This window comes from Acartia tonsa, chromosome 7 (genome assembly GCF_053477335.1).
Source record: "Acartia tonsa isolate MP-2025a chromosome 7, ASM5347733v1, whole genome shotgun sequence".
In the NCBI taxonomy this organism is placed as follows: domain Eukaryota; kingdom Metazoa; phylum Arthropoda; class Copepoda; order Calanoida; family Acartiidae; genus Acartia; species Acartia tonsa.
In genome coordinates this window covers 22,787,148-22,801,853 of record NC_137266.1, presented here as the reverse complement: position 1 = coordinate 22,801,853, position 14,706 = coordinate 22,787,148, and the positions used below count along the sequence as shown (strand labels likewise).

Here is a 14,706-nt window from a genome sequence, read left to right as displayed (position 1 = left end):
ATTTATGTAATGATTTTCGATAGGGTGGGCAGTATCTGTCAGATTTTAAATAATATTGAATATGATTTCTTATCTAGATATAAAGATTCTACATTAAATGGTAATAATTATGAAAATCCGTATTATGAAATTGATTTATCATGTGCATATTTTAATAACAAACAATTTATTGAAAAATGTAAACAATTTAAAACATTAAAATTTCTCTCTTGGAACATACAAAGTCTCAATAGTAAATTTATTCAGCTGAAAGAATATATAGATTATTTAAAAGAAAATAAAGTCATAATAGATGTAATATCATTGCAAGAAGTCTGGACTATCTATGACCAAGATATTTTTAAAATAGATGATTATATCTTTATCTATAAGTGTAGAAAGAATAAAGGGGGCGGCGGGATAGCCTATTATATTCATAAAAATCTAAAATTCAAAATATTGAATGAATTGTCAACATTTGAAGAAGGTTTATTTGAGTCACTCACAATTCAACTTGAATATAACAGAGAGAAATTTGTTTTAAGTAATGTCTACCGGCCTAATACTACTAAAATTGGATTTACAGAATCTCAACAAATGGATTTTTTTATTGATAATTTTTCTAACCTACAAAGTAAATTAATGTCTTTTAAATGTGCCTCTTACATTTTCACAGATTCTAATTTTGATATTCTAAAATACTATTGTCATGAAAAAACAAATGATTTTCTTGAAAATTGCATTGCAAATGGTTTTTTATCTTTGATAACAAGACCAACAAGAATTTCTAGAACAACAGCAACATGTATTGACCAAATTTTTACTAACGCAAAAGATAATAGTTTTCATTCAGGAATTTTATTAAATGATATATCTGATCATTTTCCAATTTTCACAATAACACCTTATTCATATAAAGCAAGTAAAGAATCGTTTATTTTTACAAGAAATATTAATGAAGAAAAAATTACTGAGTTTATCAATCTATTAAGAAATTAATTGGGAAAATTAATTGGGAAAATGTAACTAACAGTATGGAACCCCAACATTGCTTTAATAAATTTTATGAGCTTTTTAATGAATTTTATGAACTTTCTTTTCCTTTACAAAAGATAAGAATTAATAAGAACATACATAAAATTGAAAAATTTATGACTGATGGTTTAATGAGATGTAGAGATAAAAAATTTGAATTGTCAACGTTAAGTATTAATGAACCAACTGCTGAAAATATTAGGTTATATAATAGATATAGAAATGTCTATAATCGTGCAATAAAAACAGCTAAAAAATTGTATTATTGTAATGAGCTAAAAAAATGTAAATCTGACTTGAGGAAAACTTGGGATATTATTAGAGATGCAATCCGAAAAACAAAAGATAAAGCAACATGTATCAATGAATTGAAGTTTAATGATTCTATATATTTGGATAATGCAGAAATTTCTGAGAAATTGAATGAACACTTCACTTCTGTAGCAAGCAAGATATCATCTAAAATAAATCCTTCTAACATTGATCCGTGTAGCTATATACCTAATTATAATTCCAGTTTTAAAATGCATACAATAAACCCAAATATAGTTATAGATATTGTTAAAAAAATGGGAAATAAACAAAGTATGGACATTTTTGGCCTGTCAAATTCTTTTTTAAAGAAAATTATTTCTGTTATTGCTCTTCCTCTCTCTCATGTCATTAACCAAACTATTTTAACTGGAAAAATACCTTCTGAATTAAAAATCGCAAAAGTTATACCTATTTTTAAGTTAAAAGGGAATAATTCTAATGAAAAAGCTGATCCATCAAACTATAGGCCAATAAGTTTATTAGCTATTTTCTCAAAAGTTTTAGAAAAAGTCATTTATCAACAACTTTCTTGTTATTTGATTAGTAATAATATCATTTTTGAACATCAGTATGGATTTCAATCAAAAAAGTCTACAATACACCCTGTGGTACACCTCTTAAATTACATAGCCGAGGCAAAAAACGATAATAAAACTGTAATTGGAGTCTTCTGTGATCTTGCAAAATGTTTTGATACAATTCCACACCATATTTTAATTAAAAAGTTGTCAAAAATTGGCATTAATGGCATTGAACTTGAATGGTTTAAAAATTATTTAAGTAATAGACAGCAATTTGTACATGTAAACAACACTGACTCAACAAAGCTGAAAATAGATAGAGGCGTCCCACAGGGCTCTATTTTAGGACCAATTCTATTTTTAATCTACATAAATGATCTTAAAAACTGTACTGATTTATTTACCCTATTATTTGCTGATGACAGTAATTTTTTAATTTCTGGTAAAAACTTTACAGAGATAAAACTGAAATTAAACAATGAACTTAAAAAGATATCTGATTGGTTTAGGAGTAATCAAATGAGCTTAAATCCTGATAAAACTAAAATTATGATATTTAATAAAAACGAAAATACTATTGATTGGAATGCTCTTAATATTAAGCTAAACTTTAACAATGAAAATGAGTTTGATCCTGAGAAAATAAAAATCTTAAATTATGTCAATTCAAGTAGCAATATTCCTGCAATTAAATTCCTAGGTGTATTTATAGATCCTTCTTTAAATTTTAAATATCATGTAGAACATTTACGTAAAAGAATTTCTAGTTCCTTATTTCTTATAAATAGAGCTAAACATATACTGAATTTAGATAGCAAAAAAATGCTTTTTCATTCCCTTATAAATAGTCATTTACTTTACTGTTTACCTGCCTGGAGTTGTGGTCTTAAATCTACTATGGAACCATTAATTAAATTGCAAAAAAAGGCAATAAGAATTGTTTTTAGTAAGAAACACATCTCACACACAATGCCTTTATTTAAAAAAATGAATGTCCTTCCTTTACATGAATCAGCTAATTATTTGAAATTATTATTTATGTATGATTTTATAAACAGTAAGCTACCAAGTTCCTTTCAAGGTACATGGCTTCGCCGTAACCAATTACATACCAGAAATCTTAGAAACTCAAATATGTTTGATGTTAAAAAGCCGAAGTTTAAATCTATTGAAAGATTTCCTAAGTATCATTTTCAAGAATTATGGAATAACCATTGTAATAATGATTTATTAACCCACAATCAACCAAGAAAAAAATTTATTAAAAATCTAAAAGAATCTTTGTTATCAAGCTTAATTCTAGTGTGTAACAACCCATTATGTCAAGAATGTAGATAAATTTATATTTCTTTTCAATATTGTTTGAAATCTGATAAATTAATCAAAATTTATTTGTTTAAATTTTTTTTAAATTTCTATTATTGCAATAATGGTGTGAGACTTGTATGCCCTAATCAATCCTTCCTATTATCATTCTTTCCTCTCCAATATGATTTCATTTATTGCTTATTATCTTTTTTTTTGTCTTATTTATATGGCCTGTATGAAAACAATGTGTGAATACACATTACTGCATACTCCTATTTTTTAGGAAACTGCCATTTGGGAAGAAAATATTTTTATAAATTAACCATATCAATAAAATTTTTCTGTATATATAAATGTATATAATATTCATTTAATTCATTTATTATTGTAGTTTTTTTTTCTATGTATGTACACCCAAGAATAATAAATCTAATCTAATCTAGGACGTTTGTCGCATTAGGAGGTTTGTCCCTTTAGGAGTATTAGTACGTTTGTCGCATTAGGACGTTTGTCCCTTTAGGAGGTTTGTCGGTGTACCGATTAACTAAACTGCATAAAATAGACATCTGACAATAGACAATTTTAAAGATTATCTTTTTTTATTGTGCCCGTCCGTCAATTTGGAAAAAATGAACATTTTACTGTGGTTTTATAATGTTTTTTTTTTAACAGATCTACATCTGTTGTTTATACACAGAAAAATATGAAAATGAAAGAAATTTTAATTTCAGACTCGAGTGTAAAAATCCTCCAAAACCCTAGCAAATTATTATTTTAAGATAAGCAGATTTGTTGTGTTGATATGCATGTTATTTGTTCTTGTTTTTACCTTGATTTTAATTTTATTTTTTCTTTTCGTGGTATGATTGTTTAGTTGTGAATCTACTATATTATTCAATTGTGATGGTTAGTTGCAGTTTCCCTCAAATTGCTTAGAAAAACAAAGAACCTTCCCACGGACCCCATCCCCCAATAATTTTGAAAAAAATTTAAAAATAAACTTTAATGTGTTTATTTCAAAATTTAGGTGACTTAATTTGTACACTGTAGCCTAGCAAGGTTAAGCATAGAAAACAATATACACCTCCACCCTATTTACAATTTATTTTAAATTAAGGAGGGGCAGGGGTTCAGTGCTCAAAAGGCACGTCTAGGGAATGAACCCAAAAATTCATTTATTTGCTACAACAGTACTTTACTATTAGACAAATCTATCATTGTGTTAGTTTATAGGGGAGAGATAATACATAGATTTAAATCATGAATGCCACTTGTGGTGTTAAAAAGTGATTATAAAAAAAGTGAATAGTAAAGTTATCATCTTTGTTTATAAAATGTGAAATTGTTAATAAGTTTTAGTTTGTTTATGTTGTTTTCTATTTGTTTTTAGCATGATTTTTATTTGAATTATTAATCCTTATATCAAAGTAACAGGATGTCTATCTGTCTGTTTTTACCAAAGGATCTCACTAATCGCTAAACCGATATGGTTTCTCCTTACAATGTAGCTTTTCTTAGGTCCTGGAAAGGTTTATAACTATTTTGGGGTCAAATAGAAAACTCCCCTAGAAAAAAAATTTCCTTCTCCCAAAATATATTTTCTTTCTTTTTAAAGTGCCCCAAGAGGCGTCTAGAGGCGAAGCCGTTAGTTTTCCAATAATGTAAATACTTCTTTATTCAATTTCTAGGTTTATTTTCCCTTTTTGATTAAAATTGAAAGTTCTATGATTATTGATTGAATTTGCTGTTTTTATTAAAATTGAAATTTCTGTTTTTTTTATTTTATGTTCATTGCATGCACATTTGAAGCCTGTTTTTTTACATTGCTTTGTAAAATGGCAAAAGTTTCTGTCAAAAACCTAAGTTTTATCTTTGATAATTTGTTTTTTCTTAAGCTATATGCAGATAAGATTTGTTTATAGAAATGGCAAAACATTAAAGCTAAAGTTCCTAAAAACTGTTGGAAATGAATTAGGTTATTTTACTACAAATTCGGAGCACTTTGAGGGAGAGTACTACTAATTAAAAGGCTATATTGTTTTCGCTAATTAATGAATTAATTGGTTTTTATGTCAAGAAGTAAAATATTTTTTTTGTTGAACTTTGGCTTCATTGTTTTGTCATATATTTCGCAGATTGAAAAAAAAGAATTATTAGAAGTAAAAAAATTATGTAATAAATTATTCAAGGTGTTGAAATTTGATTGATTGATTGATCTGACATCATGTGTTGGTCCCTAGATACAGAAATGGTTGAGATAATGAACAAGAGTAATATGATGGAGTTACAGCCTGATGAGGATAGGATAAAGGTGAGAATAAAAAAAAAATATTTTGCTAGTTCCCTCAAGTTACTAGTTGAGCACAAAATCCCACCCCTCTCCCCCCTCCATCACTTTATTTTTTAAATAAATTGAAATAAGGGGAAGTGCATTTTTTTCCTATGCCTAATCCCTGTGAAGGGCCTCAACCCCGTGTGTGCCCTAACCCTAACCTAACCTGACCTAAAGTAATAAACAAACCAAAATACCCTCCTCATTTCCAAAATATACCAAAAACAGGGAAAGTCGGATCTGTACTTGAATAATACTACGCTATTTCCCTAGTCATAATGCCTGCGCGCGGGAAACCCTAAACATGTGGAGCTTATACCTGCGGTGCTCTAAACCTTCGGGACTGCCCTGCCAACTACCCAACTAACCTAATATAAGAGTGGGTATTGGGCGGGGTTCTGAAATAATTAGAGAAAATATTACAAAATAATGTAAATTTTAAACATTTTAAAATATCCTCTTAATTTAATTAAACTAATTTCAACAAATATGCATTATTTGAGAATTCTGAAAAGTAACTAAATAATTATCTCCCAAATATAAATAAAATTAGGTAATATAATGCTTCTTTAAAATATTTTGTCAAGAAAATATTCAAATTATTTTGAGTAAATATCAAAGAAATTTGACTTTATTTGATTAAAAATTTTCCATAATACAATACACTACATAATTTTTCGGTATGGCTCAGAACCAGTTCTACTCTAGCGGATATTGCTCGGCTTCGAAGCCATGCTTTTAAATATACTTAAACATGAAAAGAGTTGAAAACCGAATTTTTTTCACTTTTTTGTTACTTTTCCAAAAAAAAAGAAAATGGATAATATTTCCTAAACAGAATAATAAGAAAATGTGAAAAAATACAAAAAAAAAGTCGGGTATAGTCCCTTTCGTGGCAACGCTCCATAAGGGGCGATTCTTTTTTCACAGTAGCTTTTCTCATATTTCTAGCCCCTTCGGGGGGCTCTAACCCTGTGGGGCAATAACCTAACCTAAAATAAACTATCAAAAGCCATTTTAAAAATACGACAAATCGCCCATTAAGGGGCTTTGCCGCGAAAGGGACTATTCCCAATTATTTTTGTAATTACTATACCCTGTCCTCGATATTGTTACTATTTAAAATCAACCATGTATAACAAATACTTCATTTTCTGTGTCAACTTTTTAAAACATTTCTAAAGTTGACCGAAAGGGAATAATTTTTTGTGTATTTTTGTCGATTGATGATAGAAAATCGACCCATAAGCCTATAATACTTTAAGAAGAAGATAAACTATTTTTAAATAATTTATGGTATTAAAGCGTTACTTTATGTAGAAAATTCAAGCTTAGTTTTGCTTAGAATAATTATGTAAATCTAAATGTATAAAAACTAATGTTTAACATTGGTCATTTTTTTTTGACTCATAGAAATTTTCTAAAAACATTTAACAAGAACAATTACTTCCATTACTAACAAACATCAAACGAAATATCTTTTTTGCAATATATATATTTTAAAGATATCATTTATATGAAAAATCTTCCAAAGTATTTGCAAAAAATCGTTTATTTTTATTTTATTTTAACTTTATTTGCACATCCAAGGAGAGCAAGCTTGGTCAAAACATATTGTAATGTCTAAATAGATATGTAAAACATTAATTTTGGTTGTAAGTTAACATTTGATATACATATGACTTTCTTTATGAGGATTAAGTTAATTAAAATAAGATAAGATAAAATGAGAGAATCTAAGCTTATAGATCATTTTTTCGTGAAAGAAATGCGCCACTAAAAAAAGTACAGAAAAGAAATCCTTTGAGATTGTATAATAGTTATTTAATCATGCATATCTTAGATTTTCAGTAAATTCTAGATTTTTGAGTGAAGCTTTTATATAACCTTATTTGTATGTAGACGGTTTATAAAAAGACTGTAGAACAAGATAGATAAAGATTAAAGTAATGTTAATTATGTTTTTTTTTAGAAATGGCATTTAGTTTTCTTTACTTACTCTACTAATTCAAAAAAAAAGAAAATGCTTTCTAGATGTGAAAGTTTTGTATGTCTTCTTCATTTCAAAAAAGACATTAGTTTTTCTGAAAACTAATTTTGTTTTTCAGGCTCTACATATATGGATAGCAAAGCTGTGCAACCCAGATGTTAATTTCTGTGTGTCCCTGTTGGATACTTTTGTTACGGTAAGTTTTATTTATGTAACACGTAGCACATCTGCTCGTCGTTTGGGAGGTAATGGGTTCGACTATCAGCTTAAATCGTCTCAAAATTAAAACGTTCAAAGTACTACTTACTATTGCTATGTCAGATGCGCAACATTAATATTAGTATTAATAGTACGGGAAATGCCTTGGCGCTGCACATTACCAAGCACAGTTAGGGCTTAGAGTCAAAGTTCATGCAACCAAAAGTTAATTGTCTGCAATATTTGGGGTATTAATGCCTTGTGACCTACTATAAAGGTCTGACCATACGTTGTTATCTAACAAAAAATTGAAATCTTCTCAAGAAATTTCATAAGTAATAATCGACAGAGACATCAAAAATAAAGAGTAGATAATTATAATTAATCTTAAAATATTGTTTGTAGACATGTGAGAGCACCATAGAACAAAACTATGACGGCGGCAAAGGAAAATATACACATCTGGCGGACAAAAAACTGGCGGCTGCGGCCCTCCCCTTCTCAGAGGAACCGGGAAAGGTAACTTTTAGGCAGCAAAAGTATTAAGTACCAAGCAATATTCAATATTTACGTGGGATGGAGAGGACAGGTTCGATGGCTCAAAAACCTAAAACATTTCAACCAACAATTTTATTCTACAGGAAGGGTAATTTTGTTTTTCTTCAATGTAAATAATCTCTCTTATCTCTCATGGTCCCTGGATATTTTCCTTAAATTATATTACTGTTTTTCCTATCAGATATAAAAGTAAATTTTGTAATAGAATTGAAAATGTTTTGTCTCATGGAGACGAATTTTAAATTTCAAGTTAGGATATAGACATTTCCTATCATTATGACTTTTTAAAATACTTAAACTATTAAAAACTTATTTTCATGAATTGAAATCAGGACTTTGAAAATAATAATTACAAAAAATATTTTACATATTATATGTCAATAATTAATTGATACTATATTTGCTAAATAAGATTCTAAAATGAAATATAGGTATTGTATTGAAAAAGAACACATGGTAATTTTAATCACCGTTTATCTGTTAAAAAAAAATATACAACAAATTTTAAAGTTGTGTGTAGCAGAGGGGATGCAATCATTTCCAACCCGCGTCAAAAATACTGATGTTAAAATTAATGCAAAGCTTTACTTAAATTAATGGGAAATTATTGATTCAAAAATAGGTGCAATTAATTAGCATTTAAATATATATGTCTATTTGTATAATGCAGACAACTACCTGGCATGGTGGTGGAGACCCTTTTTGTCTGTTAGCAACTTGCTTTCTGTTCTTTTGTAGGGACTAGTCTGTATTTCCGATGTTATTAGCTGATTTCGAAGACCCAATACAAAATCGGGACAGGATCCACGCCCGTTGGGTATATTTGCAAATAGCTTATGCCCCCTCTACTCTTTTATTTTAATGTTGAATCAAAATCTTGGTTGGCTAAAATAATTTTACAGAATATATTTCACTTTCCAATATTAAAGGATGGACCTGTGTATTCTAAGAATCCTGACGGTTCAATTATCGAAGGTAAACTTTTTATTTTGAGAAGTTTAGCTGTTCTATAACTCTGGCATATACGTTCATCTATAATAATATATGAATTTTTTTTTTGTACATTATTGCTTAAAGTTAAATAAGGTACGAAATCAAAATTTCATATTTAGTGATTTATGCTTATACTAATATCAAATTTAGTGACATTAAAGGTAATCAGTAACCATGTTGTCTATGTCTAAATTCTGGTTTACTCAGAAATTTCCATTGATATATTTTTACAAGTTTATGTTCCAATAACAGATAACCAGAGGTGGATTCTTAAAAAAATTTAACCCACTAATCGCTTAGTAAGGCAAAAATTGTTTTCGTGAAAAATCCACCAAAATCACATTAAAATCTACAAAAATTAAACAAAATCATAGAAGGGTTATGAACATAAGATTTTATAAAATTTTTGTAGATGTTTTATGTGATTTTGGTGGATTTTTCACGAAAACAATTTTGCCCCACAAAGCGATTAGTGGGGCAAATTTTTTTTAAGAATCCACCTCATTTTCTTTAGTGTCTAGTAAATATATTATCATTGTACTTTTTATGATAATAGGAAATTAGATTTTAGGAAAGATAATAAACTATTTACCTAGGTTGTAAAACATTCTCGAGCCAAATTTCAAAAGATTAAATTTTAGGATTTTACGGAATGTAAACTGTCAAACGCCTTTCTTAAGTCAAGGTGTCACAAATTATGAAATTGTGAATTTTAGGAAGCTACAAGAAAGGAGTCCCACATGGATATTTCCGACACATCAACGCGTACGGGGATATTGAGTTGTTCTGCTGCTTTATCAGAGGCGTCATCCATGGCCCCTGCTGGAAAGGTGAGTTCATTATTTATTTTTTAACATTTCTTCAAACCAAAACCGAGGGTGGTGTAGGGGGGTTTATTCTGGACCACAACAGGGGTGTTATTTTAGTGTCAGGGGGTTGTACCACCCCTTAAATGTTCACTTCGTCAACATTATCAAAAGTAAAAAAATGTAACATTATGCGCGAAGCGTTCAAATTTGTTTACATCTCTCTTCTGCATATCTCTGTTTTAAAGTTATTATAGGTAATTTTTTGTGGCTTTATCATAATAATACCAAAATAAGTAGAATTGCTGTCTATGACCGCCATTAACGCCGCCGAATATTTAGAACGCATTAGGCAGCTAAAATCCCTAAATGCATATTTATCAAAATTATAGCTATCAAAAAAATATATATCAAAAGTTAATGTACCCTTACCTTACATAAAACCCCAAATTTTGGCAATGAAAAAATTTGCTGAATCATGTAAAAATTTTCTCCTACGTAATACTTATGTATCTGTTTCCTATAACTTGACCAAAGTAAATCAAATAGTTATACACAACATTTACTCATATCACTGGATGAGATCCGGGTCTAAGCCATATTGAACAATCATGTATTGTATCATGTTATAGACAATATTCCATAAAAAAAATAAAAATGATGTTTTGTTGAAATTAATCTTATAATTTTTATTTTTTTCGTGGATTTTTAATTATAAAAATTAAAAACTATTATTGGTTTTTTTAATAAAAAAATCGATGAAAGATTTCAAAGATTTTAAGTCTTAGGGTGGTATGCTATCAAAAGGACTAATCAATATTTAACGTATAATTAATCTATAAGCTGTACAGTGTACATAAAAGTAATGTCTCTATTACAATAAAAAGTAAATCGTCTGTCTAGTCTCTCTGATGACGTTTCGTAATTCACCTTCTTTTTGCATAAAACAAATTTCAATTATCGAAGTCCCGAGTTCAAAAAAATAGATAAATTTTTAAAGATAAATTAAGTAGGAAAAGATAAATGTTTATGCTCATTCCTTTAAAGGCATAAAATTTGGATTGTATTTGACAAATATAAAAGGGAGGGGGTAGTCGACCCTCCACTTCACAATAGAGTTTTTTTTAAAAAAGAAACAAAATATTTTTTTTTTGGGGGTGGGGATTATATCTTAACAATGAGTGGGCAGAGGCACCTTCCCCCAGAATAGTTTAAAACCTTTCCAGGACTTTAAAGGTCCATATTGGAAAAAATCCAGTTTTTATCAATAAGGAGAAAATTAAATGAAATTTTTTTTTACATGAATCAAGGAAATTTTAGGCTATTATCTCTTAAAACCATCAATTGATAAAGCCCCAAGGGCGCATTTACGCGAACTAGAATAAAGAAGAACTCAAAAAAAGAAATTCAAAAAAATGAAAAGTCTATACTGTTTGATAGAGAAATATTGGTCATGTTAGTCACGCTAATATTTCTGTGAACGCCTGTCTCAGATAAAGGGATAAATAGATATGCCAATTGTTTGGGGATAAAACGATATTACAAGCTAAAATTTTATCTGGCTTTTAATGAAATTTATCAAGAAATTTATTATCTTAAAGGATTAAATCATTATTAAATCTTATCTGAAAATTCTATATTTGTTGATTTTATTTAAGGTAAATGTGTTATTATAAAAAATACGCCGAAAAATATTTTACTGATCCCTCTATCCCTGGAGCCGACGGAACTAATTAAATAGATATAAGTGGGTTAGACACAGATATACACACAGAGAAAGGGATATACAGTGTGTTTTTTTTTATGAGAGCTTTTTGAAAGCAATTTTATCCCACTTATAGTTATCAGAATTTAATGATTAATGGCTTATTTTCTTCGTTTTTTAATGCAATTCATAGAACACCAAAAAAAATATTTCAGTTTTTATCAAAAAAGTACAGTAAAATCTAAAATTCAAAACTTAGGTGTCAACATCTAAAAATGGTTTTAGCGCATTTTTCTTATGCTCAAATAATCAACCTTTTGCAAGAATGGCTGCTAAACACTAAACTCATTTGAGATATAGAGCTAAAAATGTATACAGATACTATTAGGGACATGTACTAGAACATATCAAAGTTTGAAGGTCATATCTCAACTAGGGAGGGAGTACTGGCCCCCCAAAGTCGACAGAAAAAATCCATTTTTTAAAGAAAAATGCGCTAAAACCATTTTTATATGTTGACACCTAAGTTTTGAAATTTAGATTTTACTGTACTTTTTAGATAAAAACTGAAATATTTTTTTGTTGTTCTATTAATTGCCTTAAAAAACAAAGAAAATAAGCCATTAATCATTAAATTCTGATAACTATAAGTGGGGTAAAATTGCTTTCAAAAAAGTTCTCATAAAAAAACACACTGTAATTCAAATAATTTTAGTTATTACTTATGTCACTAGTAAATAATTTAAGGATATATCAGTAAGGATTAAATGTCAGAATCAAACCATTAAATCAAGGATTTATGGGACGGACAATAGATATTCTCTCATTCTTTTGTATTAAAACCTTGGGAACTTTTATGAAATCTTGTACAAACCAAGCGAGTCCAAACTTTCTAGTACGAGGTGTATTTCAATTTATCGTCCATTGTCTTATTCCTTAAAATTTTACTATAACAAAACGCTTCAATTTAGGTAAAATGAAGAACAATAATCAAATATTTAAATTGATGATTATACAGTGTGTTTTTTTTATGAGAACTTTTTTGAAAGCAATTTTACCCCACTTATAGTTATCAGAATTTAATAATTAATGGCTTATTTTTACGTTTTTTTAATGCAATTAATAGAACAACAAAAAAATATTTCAGTTTTTATTTAAAAAGTACAGTAAAATCTAAAATTCAAAACTTAGGTGTCAACATCTAAAAATGATTTTAGCGCATTTTTCTCAAATATTCAACCTTTTGCGAGAATGGCTGCTAAACTCTTCAAAGTTGAGATATTGAGCTAAAAATGTATACAGATGCTATTAGGGAACTGTACTAGAACATATCAAAGTTTGAAGGTCATATCTCAACCAGGGAGGGAGTACTGGCCCCCCAAAGTCGACTACAGAAAATCCAATTTTTTTCTTGCAAAGGGTAGAAGATGTAGGCATAATAAAAATGCGCTAAAACCATTTTTAGATGTTGACACCTAAGTTTTGAATTTTAGATTTTACTGTACTTTTTTGATAAAAACTGAAATATTTTTTTTGGTGTTCTATGAATTGCATTAAAAAACGAAGAAAATAAGCCATTAATCATTAAATTCTGATAACTATAAGTGGGATAAAATTGCTTTCAAAAAGCTCTCATAAAAAAAACACACTGTATATCCCTTTCTCTGTGTGTATATCTGTGTCTAACCCACTTATATCTATTTAATTAGTTCCGTCGGCTCCAGGGATAGAGGGATCAGTAAAATATTTTTATTTTAAAACCATTTTTAGATGTTGACACCTAAGTTTCGAATTTTAGATTTTACTGTACTTTTTAAATAAAAACTAAAAATATTTTTTTGTTGTTCTATTAATTGCCTTAAAAACGAAGAAAATAAGCCATTAATCATGAGAATTGTCCCATTTGTAGAGGTTTTTTAGATTTTCTCAGGCTAGGAATGAGATTTTTTGAAACGGACAAAAGTTCCTGACTCAGCTCCTCAAGGCATTTTCAGGGAGCACCATGAAGCCATAGTTCTGATTCAATAAATTTTTGACTCCCATTTACAAATAGCTATACAATTGAATGTCTGGTCGTCAGAGGTTTTAAGACTTAGGATAAATTTTAAATCACCCAGAGGTGTATTATATCTATATAAATTGAGTGCAGATCCCCGCTTTGGCCTCAGAAAAAAATGTCCAAAATCGACCCACCCTACTGTATATCGCTGTATATTTGTCCTATTACCCCTGGCAGCAAATTTTATTTAAATCCTGACAAAAATTACAAAATAACAAAAAGACAATTAATCTTATCTTATACAACCTTCGGGTTAAAAGGCAGTAAATTGATATAGCGCTTCTAAAATGACCTAAATCATATATATTTTTATATGTATATTGATTATTAAGTCTATCACTACAACAAGTATTCCATCCAACTTTTAAACATTAAACTTTGTATTATGATAAATTTATTGTTTAAAATTCTATTTTAGTTGTAAAACTACTTTATAATTCTAAACGTCTTTCTGTCTATCCGGACATCAGAAAATGTTTTTTTTCTCGGCTGCTATTGTAGATTTTTAAATGGCTGAATTTGTTTTTTTTTGTGTAAGAAATAGTATCTACTCTTTAACTGTCTGTATGTACATAACGCCAAGGAGAAAAACTTAGCTCATATGGCAAGCATTTTTTTAGAAAAAATCTTTTACTAAAATTTTTTACGTTTGGTCATGTCAAGTAAATATCATATGAGCCAGGTTAGACTTTAGAAAAGGGTAATAAGGGGGTTCGGTGGTCCACATTGTGTTTTGCGTTAGGTCCTGCCACTAGGCAACATATTTGATATTTATTGTGTATTAAAATAAATAAACTAAATAAAACTATATAAACAATATACCTATGTAAATATATTCGTATTGTATAATTGTGTTTTAATATGTTGACTGAAATAATTATTTTGATTTGATTTTGTTTTAGTGAAA

At 28.6% G+C, this 14,706-nt stretch overlaps 1 protein-coding gene across 4 annotated transcripts in view; it reads left to right on the top strand.

Annotated features, from left to right (window-relative positions):
• Positions 1-14,706, top strand: part of LOC145325081 (histone-lysine N-methyltransferase SETD7-like) — a 51,878-nt gene that overhangs the window by 11,003 nt on the left and 26,169 nt on the right. For 3 of the 4 annotated variants that reach the window (XM_080167918.1, XM_080167919.1, XM_080167916.1), the window contains exons 2-7: positions 3,890-3,937; positions 5,347-5,469; positions 7,599-7,676; positions 8,084-8,197; positions 9,166-9,211; positions 9,946-10,059. In XM_080167918.1, the coding sequence (XP_080024044.1) occupies positions 5,383-5,469; positions 7,599-7,676; positions 8,084-8,197; positions 9,166-9,211; positions 9,946-10,059 (439 nt within the window). In that variant the 5' untranslated portion in view covers positions 3,890-3,937; positions 5,347-5,382. The remainder of the gene's footprint in view (positions 1-3,889; positions 3,938-5,346; positions 5,470-7,598; positions 7,677-8,083; positions 8,198-9,165; positions 9,212-9,945; positions 10,060-14,706) is intronic. The other variant, XM_080167917.1, reaches the window with a different exon arrangement.